Below are 16250 nucleotides of genomic sequence, written 5' to 3'. Positions count from 1 at the left end.
AGCTCAGAATGCTATTTTTAAAGTCAAATAGTATTACTTAGTCAGCTGTGGTTTGCAACACCATGAAATCCTTATGTTTATGGAAAATTCCTGGACAGAGATCAAAGAGTTCAGCAGTTTGTATAACCACAGCTTTATAAACGTAGCTTTATACCTTTTCATGAGAGTAAGAATAACTCCATCTGCCATCAGACTCCCAGCAGTATCCTCACCAAATGATACCTCTGTTCACCTTCTGCTCACTGTTTTTACCTTCCTCCTCTTTCCTCTTTTCCCCTACTATCTACTATTTTTTGCACACTCTAAGAGTTGTTTCATTGCATTCTATCATTTCACTTGTACATGTGCGCGCACGTGTGTGTATTCATTTCCCATTTGAATGAAGCCATTTATGAATTTTGTTTCATTTATTTACTGACTCAGCATAATCACCTCAAGTTCCTTCCAGATTCTCTCTCTCTCTCTCTCTCTCTCTCTCTCTCTCTCTCTCTCTCTCTCTCTCTCACACACACACACACACACACACACACACAAGAAAAAGAGGTACGTAGTACTCAAATGACCTAATATATCATTCTTTCTTTATCAAGCCATCTACCTGTGAGCCATGTCTTAGCTGTTGTGAATAAGGCTGATATGAACATAGGGTATAGGTACAGGTGGCCTTTTACTTTGTTTTGCTTTGGGGACACACCTGGTGGTGCTCAGGGGTTACTCCTGGCTCTGTACTTGCACTCAGGGATCCCCCCATAGTGGGTTCAGGAGACTATATGGGATGGCTTGGGACAAACCTGGGTTGGCCATATGCAAGGCAAGCACCTTACCTGCTGTACTATCTCTCTGACTCCAGCCATTTTTATTTTGATGTGTTGGTGCTCTAAGGCCACACCCAGTGGTGCCCAAGACTTGTGCTTAGGGATCACTCCTGGCAGTGTTTGGTATATCATGTGTAATACCGGGGAGCAAACCTAGATCACCCGCATGCAAGGCAAGTTCCTAACACACTGAACTCTCTCCCCAGCCCCAGAGTGCCATCTTAAAATAAATACTGGGAAAGATGATTTAAATAATGACAGTATTGTGTGTTTTTTAGGTTTTTATCCTTGTACTGCCCTACTTGATAGTACTTGGGCTATTCCCCATTCTGTGCTAGGGATCATTCCTGGTGGTACTCAGGGAACCATATGTGACACCTCTGGGATCAAATCAGGGTTGGCAACATGTAAATCATGTTGTGCTATCTCTCTGGCTCTGAAATACGGCTGTTGGTAAGAAAAATGACATGGAACAAGTACACTGGTTAAAGATGAAATTGAAAGAAGTTACGAGTCATCAGCTCTGAGGTAGCTCGAAGACATGAAGGCACCCCCAGATTAAAAAACTGAGACACTTCACAAATAAGGACAAATTTCTTTGAAAAAAAATAAAACTCCAGGGGGCTAGAGCAATAGCACAGTGGGTAGAGCGTTTGCCTTGCATGCAGCCAACCCAGGTTTGATTCCCAACATCCCATATGGTCCCCCAAGCACCTCCAGGTGTAATTCCTGAGTGCATGAGCCAGGAGTAACCCCTGTGCATCACTGGTTGTGACCCAAAAAGCAAAAAATAAAAAATAAAACTCCAACCCAGTGATACCACTTCTTGACATCTATCCTCCGAATGCAAAAACATTAATTTGAAATGGTATATGCACTCTGGTTTTCAGCACCACACTTAGCACAATAGTCAAGATATGGGAACAACCCAAACGCACAACTACAGGTGAATAGATTGGGAGTTGTGGCATATATACACAATAGAACATTATGCAGCTCTGCAAAAGAACAAAATCCATGCAGTTTGCAGCAACATTATATGCTGAGTGAAGTCAGAAAGAAGGTAATAGATACAGAATGATCTCTTTCATACATAGGACTTAAAGGACTTAAAGACATAATGCAAGATAGGAACAAAGTACCAGTTACAACATGATAGGAGAATTGACCAACACAGCTGAGTTGGGGGAATTGGGAAGGGAGTGGTGTTGGGATCTTTGGGAGAGAGAGGTGGGTACACTGGTGATGAGTGTGGTGTTGGAATTGTGTGCATGAGAAACCATCATTAATAGTATTGTTAAACCATAGAGTCTCAATCAATAAAAATATTTTAAAAGATTTAAAAAGCTCCCAGAACCAAAAGAGGATCTTCTACAGACCTTCTTCCCTCTGGACACAGCCCAGTGGCAGAGCCGGACAGGGCAGTTTGGGAAGAGCCCCGCTCTGTGACAGCCCAAGTGGTGCAGTTCTCTAGGAGATCCACCTGCATCCCCACCTCCTGCGTGCACTTTCTCTTCACCTTCACTTTCACCCCCTTCATACTTCTTTAAGAAAAAAAAAAAGTTCAGTTAAAAAAATGTCTTTTTAAGTATACTGTTTATTAAGAAAAGTCTTCCTCTCCCACTCTTTTGACATAGGAGATGTTTCACAGAGCAGAAGAATTTTTACCCAAAAGGACAGATAACGACATGGACGAGATGGACACGTCGGATACCCAATGGGGCTGGTTCTACCTGGCAGAGTGTGGGAAGTGGCACATGTTCCAGGTACCCCTCCCCTTCGCTCTAGCAGCTTTGCTTGGCCTCCTCTTGCCATGGCATGGAAGGTGTGTGAATGCAGAACCTCTCCAGAGCAGCGCAGCGTCCCTGGAAAGATCACAGAGGAAAGGAAAGCGAGGGATCCGCTAACCCTGGGCTTTCCTTCTCCCCTGTTTTCTCAGTAGTCTCTTTCTCAGAGCCCTTTGTGTGGATTGTCTGTGCAGAGGGCAAGTGTATCTCGTCCCGAGTTAATTCCCGTGCTCTGACTGGGTGGACAGAGAGACAGAGCAGAGCACGTGGTAGATGCCGTCTGTGTATCAGGCACTATGTTATGTGTGCTACCTGCTCTCTCCTTCATCCTTACAACCACTCTGATGCAGTCAACACTGTCTTACATGTAAAGTGAACCTTAGGAAAGTCAGCCTAGCGTTGGTCCTGGACACACACAGCTAAGTAATGAAAGCAAATGGTGATTAGAACTCATGCACCAAAGGGTGTGGGTTTTCTTGTGTGTTTTTATTTTTATTTACTTATTTTTCTTGTGTTTTTTTTAATTATGAGAATCTGTAAAAGATTTAATTTGAGCCACTTAGAATGTGTAATTACTGTAATGATTTTTTTTAAATGTGATAATTCAGGAAAATGGATTATAACATGGCATTGAGAGGTATTTTTTTCTTTCTTTTTTTCTTTTTCTGTTTTGGAGGGGTGCAGGAAACCCTTATGCCATTTTATCTTGCTGGCTTAGCGGTGATGTTCCCCAGGTGCTGGAACTAGACCAGACAATGAGTCGGTTTTTCGTGCCCATCATTCTGTCTTTATGACCCAGTATCACCTCTCAGGCCAGGTAAGCCATTAACATGAACAGTTGGTAAATGCATCTTTCTGGTTTGTCTTAAAGCCGGATACCAACATTCAGTGTTCAGTTAGCAGCGAAGATATCGAACAAAGCTTCAAAACAAATCCTTGTGGTTCCATTTGTTTTACTACTTCCAAATTCAGCTACAAGATAGACTTTGCAGGTATGTTTTATTCTCCGTAATAGTTCTGTGACTTAGTTTTGATATGGTAAAAAGCTCCAGTATTGAAGATCAGATTTATTTGATACATATATATTTTGGGTGGTGGGAAGTTCGGGACTAAGGCCAGCTGTGCTCAGGGGTCCCTCCTAACAGTGCTTGGTGGATCTTAATAGTTCCAGGGATCGAACTGGGGTCAGCCACATGCAAGGCAAGGGTCTTAACCCCTGTAGTAGTAGTTGTCTAGCCCATGGTTGATAATTTTACAAACAGTGAAGCATTCCTTTTTATTAAAAACACAACAAATACTTGTATAAGAGTTCAGAATTTAAGATCTTCTTGAGCAATATTACATTTTATACAAAAGTAGATTTACATGTTTATAGAATCCATATTAATGTACATTGAAATTGCCATATATTTCGACTTCCTGGAATTCTCTTCTCAGAAATATGTGATAGTTATTATAATTTTACGATTAGCCCATCAGTTTTTTTTGAGATAAGTAGGTATCTTTTTATTTTAATAATTGCCTAGATAAGTTAAGAGACAAAGATAAAGCCATAGGCAATGATAGTTTAAGACTCAGAGTCAAATTTAATGGTTCGATTCTTGGATAGAAAAGTATTTTCCTTCTGCCGTTTTCTGATTTCATTGTTTTTGTTTTCACAGATTAGCCCACTAATTTTGAAATCAGCAATCCCTACCCCCACTCCCTGTTTGAATTTTATCTATGATATTTCGGCATGTTTCCAGGTATTCTTTGAAAACCCTTTGGAGCCAGTCATTCCTAGGTCAGGCTGTCCACTTTAGCAGTTTGCTGCTTTAAGACAAACAAAAACTGGGTGGGTGGTGCTTTTGAGTTATTACACAACTCAGTCCTCTAGCTCTTTTTTCCCAGTTCATGTGAGTTGCATCGTTAGGGCAGAAGTCAGTGTGTTGGAGTTGGGTTGGGGGAACCTTAGGCCATTCTCTTATGTTAGTCATGGCCCAGAAATGGTTAAGGGTTCTACACAGAAAGGGGCTCATGAGCTCAAATGTTTAATGATTATTGTTGTGCCCAAGTGGGGGCTTCTTCTTCTTCTTTTTTTAAAATCTCATCAGGAGCTAAAACCGTCAGATCCTCATTTATGACTAACCATCATTTCTTCTTTTGCTGATGTTGGCAGCTAAATGGTTTATTTTATTTATTTATTTATTTATTGCTTTTTGGGTCTCACCTTGTGATGTACAGAGGTTACTCCTGGCTCATGCACTCAGGAATTACTCCTGGCAGTGCTTGGGGGACCATATGTGATGCTGGGAACTGAACCTGGGTCAGCCGCATGCAAGGCAAATGCCCTATTCGCTGTGCTATCGCTCCAACCTCTAGAAGGTTTCTTTTTTTTTTTTTTTAATTTTTATTAGTGAGACACCATGAGGTACAGTTGTAGAGTTACAAAGTTTTTGTGCTTGGGTTTCAATTATACAATGATCAAATACCCATCCCTCCACCAGTGCCCATTTCCCACCACCACGGATCCCAGTATCCCTCCCACCCCCCATCCCCCCTGCCTCTGTGGCAGGGCATTCCCTTTTGTTCTCTCTCTCCTATTGGGTGTTGTGGTTTGCAAAAGAGGCAATGAGTGGCAATCATGTTTGGTCTATAGTCTACTTCCAGCATGCTTCTCCCATCCTGGGAGGATCCTCCCAACACCCTTTATTTGGTGCTCCCTTCTCTATCTGAACTCCCTTTTCCCCTAGCATGTGTGGCTGGCCTCCAAGCCATGGAGTAAAATTCCAGGTACTAATGTCGGCCATTCTTGGGTGTTAGTCTCCTATTTTGTTACTTTTTGTTCCCCAGATGAATGCAATCTTTCTCTGTCTCCTAGATGGTTTCTTAAGGGACGAATCAGCTTGCTTTCTGAAGTGCCCTAAGCAGAAAGTACTGGGGACATATTTTAGTCTTATACTCATTTGCCCTTTAAGAAGCACTACCAAATACCATCATGTACACAGATGGTCAAGATGATACATATCAGTCTTCCTGTGGGGGATGAAGTTTGGTAGACAATTAAGTAACATGTGTCTGAATTAGTAGGGAATTTTCTTTCAGACAGTGTAGTTTATTGGAAAATATTTTTGGTTTGTTCTCTGCTTATTTTGTTTGTTTTTTTTTTGCATCACACCCTGCTATCCTCAGGGCATGTTCCTGGCTCTGTGCTCCAGGATCACTCCTGGTAGGTCTTGAGAAACCATTTGTGGTGCTGGTCATCAAACTGGGTTGACTACATGCAGGGCAGGCACCTTAATTCCTGTACTATCTCGGACCTTAGAAGATTTTTTGGGGGGCCAGGGAGTTGGAGAGATAGCTCTGAAAGCTCAAACACAGGCCTTTCATGCTCAAGGCCTTGAGTTCCATTCCTGCCACTGTATGGTCTTCCCCAGTTCCACTGGATATGACCTTGAAGGGCATCAGCATCACCCAGCCAAACCCAGCATTGAACCATCTGTTCCAGTTGGCCAGATATGGATGGGTGTGGTCCCTACAATTCCTCTGATAATTGCTGGGGAGACTCCATCCCTGAAGAAAATAACAAAAGATAAGAATCGCAGAACATAATAATAATCTAAGTCCCTCAGTCTTCTATTATTGAAGGTATTAGCATTGTATCCTGTTGTTCATCGATTGCCTCAAGCAGGCCCCAGTAACGTCTCCTTCATCCTAGCCCTGAGATTTTTTAAAAAGTGCCATATTCAAGGCTCTTTTAGGGTTAGGGGAATGAGACCCATCATTGTTACTTGAAGGGCATCAGCATCACCCATCCAAACCCAGCATTGAACCATCTGTTCCAGTTGGCCAGATATGACTAGGTGTAGTCCCTACAATTCCTCTGAGAATTGCTGGGGAGACTCCATCCCTGAAGAAAATATCAAAAGATAAGAATCGCAGAACATAATAATAATCTAAGTCCAAATAATTGGTATCTAAAGGTAAAGGTAAAGGTAAAGGCCCTCCCGTTGATCGTCGATTTGCTCGAGCGGGCCCAGTAACGTCTCCATTGGAGACTTTGTTGTTACTGTGTCTGGCATATCGAATACTCTCGGTAGCTTGCCGGGCTCTCCGAGAGGGGCGGAGGAATCAAACTCGGGTCGGCCATGTTGGCCGCTTGTAAGGCGAACGCCCTACCCGCTGTGCTATGTGTTTGGCATATTGGGTACGCCACGGAGAGTTTGCCAGACTCTGCCATGTGGGCAGGTTACATTCAGTAGCCTGCCAGTTTGTCCAAAGTAAGAATGAGATAATAAGATGTCGTGCAGCCACAAATGCAGCCACGCGCTTACAGGAGCTGGATTTTATAGTCTCTGTGTCTTGGCCATTTATGGGATTACATGGCGCCAGGGGGCCAGTTGGGGTGTGTTACCCCTGCCTACTGGAATATGGAGGATCTGGGTGGAGGATGCATTGCATATATTTCATTGGCAAAAATGGCACCAACCTGCTGCCAGCCAACTCTGTAGAAGTGGTGAAAAGTAGCTCCTGTGAGATGAGCTAAGAAGACAGTACCACGGGTTTCCCTTCATGTCCTGAAAGGTCTTGCTTCTTCCTGCACAGGGAAGCCAGTGGGAGCCAGTCTCTGAGAACAGAGACTGAATGTTCTTACGGGTCACATTTGCCTAGATCGATGGGCCCCTTTATTTTGGAATGAATGCCAGTCCGACAAGATAAGCTCACTAGACTCCCACATTAGGGCCTAGTACTTGGTGGCCAGGGAAATAGTACAGGACTTAAGGCACTTACCTTGCTTGTGGCCCATTTAGATTTGATCCTGGCACTGTCTGTAATCCCCTAAGCAATGTCAGGGGTCACTCCTGAGCAGAGAACCAGAAATAGCCCCTGATGATGGAGCACTCCCACCATCCCCCCCCCCAAAACAAAAGACTTTGTGGGAATGATCTGGTAACTATTACCACAAAGAAGGTAGCAGTGTAGCACTGTCCTCCCATTGTTCATCGATTTGCTCAAGCAGGCACCAGTAACATCTCACAACAAATTGTGAGACTTGTTGTTACTGTTTTTGGCATATCGAATACATCATGGAAAGCTTGCCAGGCTTTTGCTGTGTGGGCAAGATACTCTTAGTAGCTTGCCGGGCTCTCCAAGAGGGGCGGAGGAATGGAACATGGGCTGGCTGCGTGCAAGGCAAACGTCCTACCCACTGTGCTATTGCTCCAGCCCACCACAAAGAAGGAATGAGAAAAAAATACCTTTTGTATTAATTAGTCTTTTTATTACTATATAATTGCTAAAATATATATTAAGTTTAAATGGGTTTTCTACTTTTAAAAACAATTTAGATATGCCACTTCAAAAGAAGGCAAGAAATATGTAAAATTTTGAAATTCTGTGACTTGTACTCATTTTTATAACGGTAATGTACCTTTTTAACGATCACGACCATCCTGTTGTCGATTGCCTCGAGCAGGCCCCAGTAACGTCTCCTTCATCCTAGCCCTGAGATTTTTTAAAAAGTGTCATATTCAAGGCTCTTTCAGGCTTAGGAGGATGAGACCCATCATTGTTACTGGTATTTGGCATATTGGGTATGCCACGGAGAGTTTGCCAGACTCTGCCATGTGGACAGGTTACATTCGGTAGCCTGCCAGTTTGTCCAAAGTAAGAATGAGATAATAAGATGTTGTGCGGCCGCGAATGCAGCCGCGCGCTTCCGGGAGCTGGGTTTTATAGTCTCTGGATCTTGATCGTTGATGGGATTACACGGCATCAGGGGCCCAGTTGGTGGGTGTGACTCCTGCCTAGTGGAAGGTGGAGGATCTGGGTGGAGGATGCTCAGCCCCGGATCTGAGCAGGCTTGGAGATCTCAGCCCCGGGATCCGCATGCCTTTGTTCCTCTGCCGGTACCTTCATGCGTGCGGAGAGTGGTCTCAGCATGGTGGTGGTTGATTCTGGAGATCTTCAGCTGCCGGAGCTTTGCTCGGGGCAGGGAGGGAAACTCAACCCGCCCCCCTCCAAGGGGCCCTGGCGAGGACAGCCAGGCGCAGGGGCAGGAGACCTTTTTAAAAAAATAATTATTTGCAAAATTTTTGGAGTTGGGAGAATTCATTCTTTTCCCACTCTAGACTCCAGCCAGAAGGGCAGTGATTCCTTCTGGTCCTGGTATTCTTCATTTCCCTAAGTTTAAAACTTGTCTAATGTCCTGCCAGTCAAACCCATGTGTAATTCAAAAGAGACTGGACTCCACGTCCCACGCAGTGGAGATGAGCCTCTATCTGCAGGACAGTGAGACTGTGCTCCCCAGATAGCACAGCTGTGACTCAATAGATCGCTTTCTGGTCAAGTACCCTTAATATACTGTGCTCACTCGCAACTCCGAAAGCGCCCCAATCCTTTATCCGCATATATTGCGGCTACAAATCTTCATGACAGTTTATAGCACAGTGTGTTTCTCTGACTAATGACTTCTCTGATATCTTTGTCTTTGTCTACAGAGATGAAGCAAGTGAACCTCACCACGGGCAAGCAGCGCCTGATAAAAAGAGCTCCCTTTTCCATCAGTGCTTTCAGGTACCTGGCAGAGACAGATCCAGATTCTGGTTTGGGTGGGTTAGTGAATTGCCTCGGGATTTTTTTTTCCCTTCCCATTATTTTTTTAAACTTTGGTGATGCAATTTCCATGTTACTTTCTGCTAGGGTTTCCTTATTTGTTATCTTCATTTATTTAGCCATGCAATTTTTTTCCCTATTTCTTTATAATTGTTAGCATGGTAATTGTGAAATACCTTTTTGGTCTCTTTCTAAATCTTTTGACTAAACCTATGAGTACAAGTTTGACTTTGAGATATTCTCACAGAACTGTCCAGTTTTAAAGGCCAGTGAAGATAGAGATCTTCACTTAACTCCACAGATAATACCTAGAATTCATTTCATATCTGTTGTTTGAAGGGTGACCTAGGAAGATGGGGGTACTGTGGAACAGAAGCCCAGCTCCCTGTGCCCTGGGTTGTAAGTTTTCCTTTCTTGCCATCACCTACCATGTGAAAAGAGAGGAATTACACATCTGTTACTCATGGGAATGGACTCTAAGGTGAAGATCTTTGCATGTGTTTCCCATATTCCAGAAGAATCTCTCAAGCAAGGGACTGAATTTTGTTCCATTTGAAACATGTTCATAAATGAAATTAATTTTTTAAATATTGGCACATGAATTATGGGACGTATCCATATGCTCCTTCCAAAGATAATTTGAACAGGATTAAAGAAGAAAATGCTTTAAGGTCTGTCAGTTTGTTTCTTCAGACTTTTGGCTTATATTTTATTTTGTTATTTTATGAGGAGGAGGCATACTCAGCAGTGCCAGGGCTTGCTCCTGGTTCTGTGCTCAGGGATCATGCCTGGCAGTAGGTAGACCTCATGTGGTACCAGAGATATGAACTAGGGTTGGCTGCATGCCAGGCAAGTGCCTTAATCTCTTCAGTTAGTGTATATTTTAATATCATGATTTACAAGTTATTTAAATACTTTTAAAATATAAATACTACTAGAGAATACAGGGAATTATTACAAGTTCTTTGTAAACTTTGTATCCTCATTCTTTGGTCCAAAGGATGTAATAAAGGAACTACTTTTCCTCTAATAATCTCGAAGAAAAATGAGACATGATAATGGAAAATGTTATTGTTACTGTATGTTAATTTGGAGAGGAAAGCTTTGTTCCTTTACGGACTCTTAAAAACCATAGAACCAAGACAAGAGGGGGAGAGAATGGACCAAAATGAAGGATAATAAGCAAAATAATGAAAGAGGAAGAACGGTTAGGTAGCTTATAGGCCAGTAATGAAAGGGAGTTGAAATGTCATTCTTGCAGATATATACAAAACTGAAGATATCCAATGTGAATAGTGTAGTTTCCTAATGGCAAGAAGTTTATAATTAAGGCTATGCGCTACCAAAAGATTAATTTTTTAGTGGCAGAATACTGACACAGGTGTAGGATAGGTGCTGTAAATTGTATGTCTAAAACTCAACTGTGAATAACGGTATTTTAATAAAAATTTAAAAGAACATTTTTTAAACTGGGAAAGCTCTTGGCGCTCATTATCAAAGGTAGTACAGGAGGCTCTTCTAAGAATCTCTAAGTAGAAAACCAGTAACTTGTTAGAATGACGAACAAAGAATTGGAAAGGTTAATACAACTTCCCTTATAATCAGAGAATGCAGCTTATACCGGACTATTTTTTTTTTTAACTATCAGATTGACAAAGGTAAAGGCCCTCCCGTTGATCGTCGATTTGCTCGAGCGGGCCCAGTAACGTCTCCATTGGAGACTTTGTTGTTACTGTGTCTGGCATATCGAATACTCTCGGTAGCTTGCCGGGCTCTCCGAGAGGGGCGGAGGAATCAAACTCGGGTCGGCCATGTTGGCCGCGTGTAAGGCGAACGCCCTACCCGCTGTGCTATCGCTCCAGCGTTCGCCTTACAAGCGGCCAACATGGCCGACCCGAGTTCGATTCCTCCGCCCCTCTCGGAGAGCCCGGCAAGCTACCGAGAGTATTGGATATGCCAGACACAGTAACAACAAAGTCTCCAATGGAGACGTTACTGGGCCCGCTCGAGCAAATCGACGATCAACGGGAGGGCCTTTATCAGATTGACAAAAATTCACAAGTTTGCTAATACATTTTTTCTTGATGAGAATTCCTTATACCTCTGGTGGAAATGCCGGTGAACCCAACCTTCAGGAGGGTCTTCATTTGAGAACTTTCCTTAGGAATCACAAACATATTGTCTTTGGTCGAAAAATTATATTTCAGATCAGCCTGTGTGTAAAATGACGGTTAAACAGACTCGGTTTTTTTGCTGCAGGGGGCTGGAGCGATAGCACAGCGGGTAGGGCGTCTGCCTTGCACGCAGCCAACATGGCCGACCCGAGTTCGATTCCTCCACCCCTCTCGGAGAGCCCGGCAAGCTACCGAGAGTATTCGATATGCCAGACACAGTAACAACAAAGTCTCCAATGGAGACGTTACTGGGCCCGCTCGAGCAAATCGATGATCAACGGGAGGGCCTGAAAAGCTGCAAGAAGTTAAAGATAGGCTAAATAGCTGTAGGTACCTAGTATCTACAGCTGAAATAGATTTCATCTAGAAACTAGAATGCTCCCATTCATTCAACCAGAAGTTATTATCAACTATGTGCCAGATTATACTGTAGGTACTGAATGTAAGCACGCTCTGTATCTGCTAATATGGAAAGTTCTCTAGAAACATATTGAGTGGGGTGTGGGGGAACAGTCCAGCTGCAAGAGACATGTAAGAGACACCGTTCATGCATTTGGGGGCAGCAGGGTCTGGTTTATGGAAGTGTGAAGAAGTTCAACAATACTCAGGAAACCGAAGTCAGTGTGTAATGAGAGTTGGGGGAAGAGGCAGGACCAAGGGCTGAAGTGGGAGGGAACTATTGACTTATTTATACTTTAAGGGTTTTTTTTTTGTTTTGGTTTTTTTTTTTTTTTTTTTGCTTTTTGGGTCACACCCGGTGATGCCCAGGGGTTACTCCCAGCTCATGCACTCAGGAATTACTCCTGGTGGTGCTTGGGGGATAATATGGGATGCTGGGAACCCAGGTCAACTGCATGCAAGGCAAACACCCTACCCGCTGTGCTATCACTCCAGCCCCTACTTTTAGATTTTAGTCACTTAAATTGGGGGAGGGGTCATACCTGGGTCTGTGCTCAGGTCATACTCGGGGTGTATCCCATACACGTATGGGGCAGAACTGGAGTTAGGCTGTGTCCAGTACAAGAGCTTTAATCCCTGTACTGTGTCTCTGGCCCCTTTTGTTGTTGTTTTGTTGTTGTTATTGCTGTTTATTTGGGGGGTGGGGGTGTTGGGCCACACCCAGTAGTGATCAGGGATCACTTCGAGCTGTTCCAGAGATCCAGCCAGAATCTGTTGGAAAGCGCCTTAACCTCTGGACTAGCTCTCTAGACCTATCCTTTAAGATCTTGAATTACAGCGATTGGGTGATCATTTTAAAATTGAGATGAGTTTTTAAAAATAAGTCTATAAATGACTTAAAATTTATTTTCTAACAGTAATCTCCAGTCACCAGAGAGAAAGAGTGTTCTAACCTCTTGCCATTAAAGAATTTTTTTTTCTGTGTTCACATCCAGTGATTTATAAACATGGTAGTTTTAAAACATTTAACCATCTGACTATAGTAAGTGAACTAATGTGAACCATTTAGGATAGCGAGTCAGAGACAGATACTTCAGTTTGACTTAGTTGTTGAAAGACACTGAATATATGGAAAAGGGGTTTGGATTGGATTTAATAGAAAGCATAAATTTGTTTATAAAGTAAAAGAACCCAGGGGACTGGAGCGATAGCACAGTGACTAGGGCGTTTGCCTTGCACATGGCTGACCCGGGTTTGAATCCCAGCATCCCATATGGTCCTCTGAGCACCGCCAGGAGTAGTTCCTGAGTGCAGAGCCAGGAGTAACCCCTGAGCATCGCCGGGTGTGACCCAAAAAGAAAAAAAAAAAGGAAAAAAGAAACCTGCTAATTTAAATAAGACTTTTAAAAGAATCCTAGTTGGAGAGATTTATTTAAATCAACAGTTTAATTATATTCTTAAAAATTCTTTTTTTAAAAACCTAATATTGGGGCTGGAATGATAGCACAGTGGGTAGGGTATTTACCTTGCAAGCGGCTGACCTGAGTTCAATTCCCAGCATCTTATATGGTCCACCGAGCACCACCAGGAGTAATTCCTGTGTATATGAGCCAGGAGTAACCCCTGTGCATTGCCGGGTGTGATGCAAAAAAAAAGAAAAGAGAAAAAAAAAAACCTTAATATTACATTTTAACAAAAAATTTTAAATTAATGAACCATTGCTTATATTACTATGACTCTCAGGGGTACATCTTCACACACCCTTTGTTGGATATCTGATGTACCAACACCAGTCAGTAGGGGACCTATCATTCTGTGGTGGTTTCTTTTATTGTACACAGGATTTTTTGTTTGATGTAAGCCCAGTTGTTTTCCAGACAGTTCAGGAAAATCAAGGCCAAAGCAAATGTTTAAAATTCCAGTGTTATGTCAGGGTGGATGTTTCTATCAAAGTTATAAGTTTAGCACTAAAAAGACCTTTAGCCAGAATTTCAAAGGCAAGAAGCCAAGGGCTCCCTTCACTGGCTTGTTTCAATCAGTACGTGGTAGATAAGCATTGATGCAGAGAATAAGGTATTAACAGTAAGTCTCAGTGACTCCTAATGATACGCCTTGTCTTTTGCTGTTGACAGTTACATCTGTGAAAATGAGTCGATCCCCATGCCACCCCACTGGGAGAATGTGAATACTGACGTGCCCTACCAGGTGAGGAAACGAGAGACCAGCAGCTTTGTGGAGGGCAGTTGGAAAGGACCCTAATAAAACCATGCAAACTTCTTTTTCCAGCTTATTCCTTTGCACCATCAAACACATGAATATAATGAAGTGGCTAGTCTTTTTGGGAAAACAATGGATCGCAACAGAATTAAAAGAATTCAGAGAATTCAAAACCTAGACTTGTGGGAGTTCTTTTGCAGGTGAGATAGTTTCTAATCTGAACCCTCCCTGGGCCGCCAAGACTTTTATAGTCTTAGAGTCAAGCACAAATGTTTGAATTATGTTAACTCTTCCTCCGGGCCTCGGACCCAGCCGGGTTAAAGTGGTACTGTATCCTTGCCATATTTTTTGCCTGGTCTCAGCTCGAGCATCCCAGAGAGTAAACAGAGCTGCTCTTTAAGGAAGTGCCTGGCCGACCTTCTAGCATCATCATAATGTGATGTTGGAGGACAGACTCCAACACTTTTACACTCCAAGTTTTCATCTTGATGGAAATCTCTGTCACAAGGGAATCTGGAAAACCTGTTCTGTTTTGTAACTAATGCCCAATTTTGTTGGCCAAAGCTTTTCCATTCAAGTAGTACTCTCTGGAATCACTGATTTATTTCACCCCCCCCCCCAAAAAAAAAGATCGCACTAATTGTGTCTCTCATAATTCACTTGTTTTAAAACTTAACCTCAAATGAACTGTTTTGCCCACAATTTATATTGTAGATTTAAAATCTCAACTCATAACGAGGTTTGTTTGGAAACGAGCCATTAGATCTCTTGACCTCAACCAAAAAAATCAGACCCTTACCAAAAAGTTAATGTATTGCCCACATTAACTTGTTGTACAGTCTGTTCTTTTGCTAACAATTGTTACTTAAAAAGCGTGGGTTTCTTGGCTCAGAGCCATAGTATAGCAGGTAGGTTTCTTGCCTTTCATATGGCCGACCTGAGTTCAGTCCCTGGCATCCCATATGCCACACCCCACCAGGAGTGATCCCTGAGTGCAGATCCAGGGAGATGACTCAAAGGACTGAAGCATATGCTTTGCATGTGGGAACTCAAGGTTTGATCCCTGGTACCAGATGGTTCCTCAGACACCACCGGTTGTCCCCCCAAGAAGAGAGGATTTGTGAAATATTTTCACTCAATTTGTATATGAAATTTTGTTTCTTTTTTTATATAAGTATAAGGATACTTAGTATTTAGGAAAATTTAGCACAGAGGTAGGGCGTTCGCCTTACAAGCGGCCAACATGGCCGATCCGAGTTCGATTCCTCCGCCCCTCTCGGAGAGCCCGGCAAGCTACCGAGAGTATTCGATATGCCAGACACAGTAACAACAAAGTCTCCAATGGAGACGTTACTGGGCCCGCTCGAGCAAATCAACGATCAACGGGAGAGCCTTTACCTTTACCTTTACCTTTAAAGAAATATGGTCTGATAAATACACATGCATTCTTCATTCTGAATTAAAACTAATTGACATTCTGAATCATTCTGATTTAACACTTATCAGGTTTACTACATAAGCTCCATTTTTATTTTTTGCATAATTGTTGTTACCGAAATATTTTAAGATAAATACCAGAGCTTTAATTTATTTCATTCTTGTGCATTTGGAAATTAGACCGATTTTGTTTGGTGTTTCATTTCATGGAATTCTGTTGTACTTCTAAAAGTCGGGATAGTGTGGACTAAGTTCATTGAAGGTTTCGTTCTCCTAATACCCGTTTGTCAACAAAAGGATTTTTGATTTGTATTCTTTACAGTCTTGAGACTGGGGACCAGGCCAATTTTTATTCATGACAATAATTTGGGTTTAAATGAATTTAGAAGATTTCATTCTGTTCTTGATCAGATGATTCCATTGCAGAGGAAGTTTCCTCTTTGATTTTATTCTCTCTGTGAAATGTAATTTCTCCCAAATGTTCAGATGAAAACGTGGGTCTTTTGTCCCAATCATGCCTCTACAAAGGAGTTCAGACCAGCCTACTTTATTTTAGTGCTTGTTAAATACTAGTTGAGTATACCAGCAGACCCCCAACTCCACCCCAACGTCTGGTACATAGAATCTCTCTGGAAACAGTTTGCTTTGACTCTGGCTTTGCTCTTGTAACACCATCCTGTAGAGATCTGTGAGGATAAATGAGCTTGCCACCTGCTCTCAGGAGAAAGTGCTTAGTTTCACTGTAAAGAAGCCTGTCATTTCCATGTCTCCCTAGAGGACAGAAATAACTGAGTCACTCTGGTTGCATCTAACCTGTGACTCACTCT

The 16250-nt window shown here is 42.5% G+C and overlaps 1 protein-coding gene across 5 annotated transcripts in view; it reads left to right on the top strand.

Moving 5' to 3' along the window:
• Positions 1 to 16250, top strand: part of PARP11 (poly(ADP-ribose) polymerase family member 11) — a 53901-nt gene that overhangs the window by 28056 nt on the left and 9595 nt on the right. For 3 of the 5 annotated variants that reach the window (XM_056117854.1, XM_056117857.1, XM_056117858.1), the window contains 5 exons: positions 2453 to 2581; positions 3474 to 3594; positions 9082 to 9157; positions 13902 to 13974; positions 14056 to 14186. In XM_056117854.1, the coding sequence (XP_055973829.1) occupies positions 2453 to 2581; positions 3474 to 3594; positions 9082 to 9157; positions 13902 to 13974; positions 14056 to 14186 (530 nt within the window). The remainder of the gene's footprint in view (positions 1 to 2452; positions 2582 to 3473; positions 3595 to 9081; positions 9158 to 13901; positions 13975 to 14055; positions 14187 to 16250) is intronic. The other 2 variants (XM_056117856.1, XM_056117859.1) reach the window with 2 other exon arrangements.

Source organism: Sorex fumeus, unplaced genomic scaffold (genome assembly GCF_029834395.1).
Source record: "Sorex fumeus unplaced genomic scaffold, SorFum_2.1 ptg000036l, whole genome shotgun sequence".
Classification (NCBI taxonomy): Eukaryota; Metazoa; Chordata; class Mammalia; order Eulipotyphla; family Soricidae; genus Sorex; species Sorex fumeus.
Note: the sequence above shows the minus strand (reverse complement) of the source record. Positions and strands in the feature narration are given on the sequence as shown.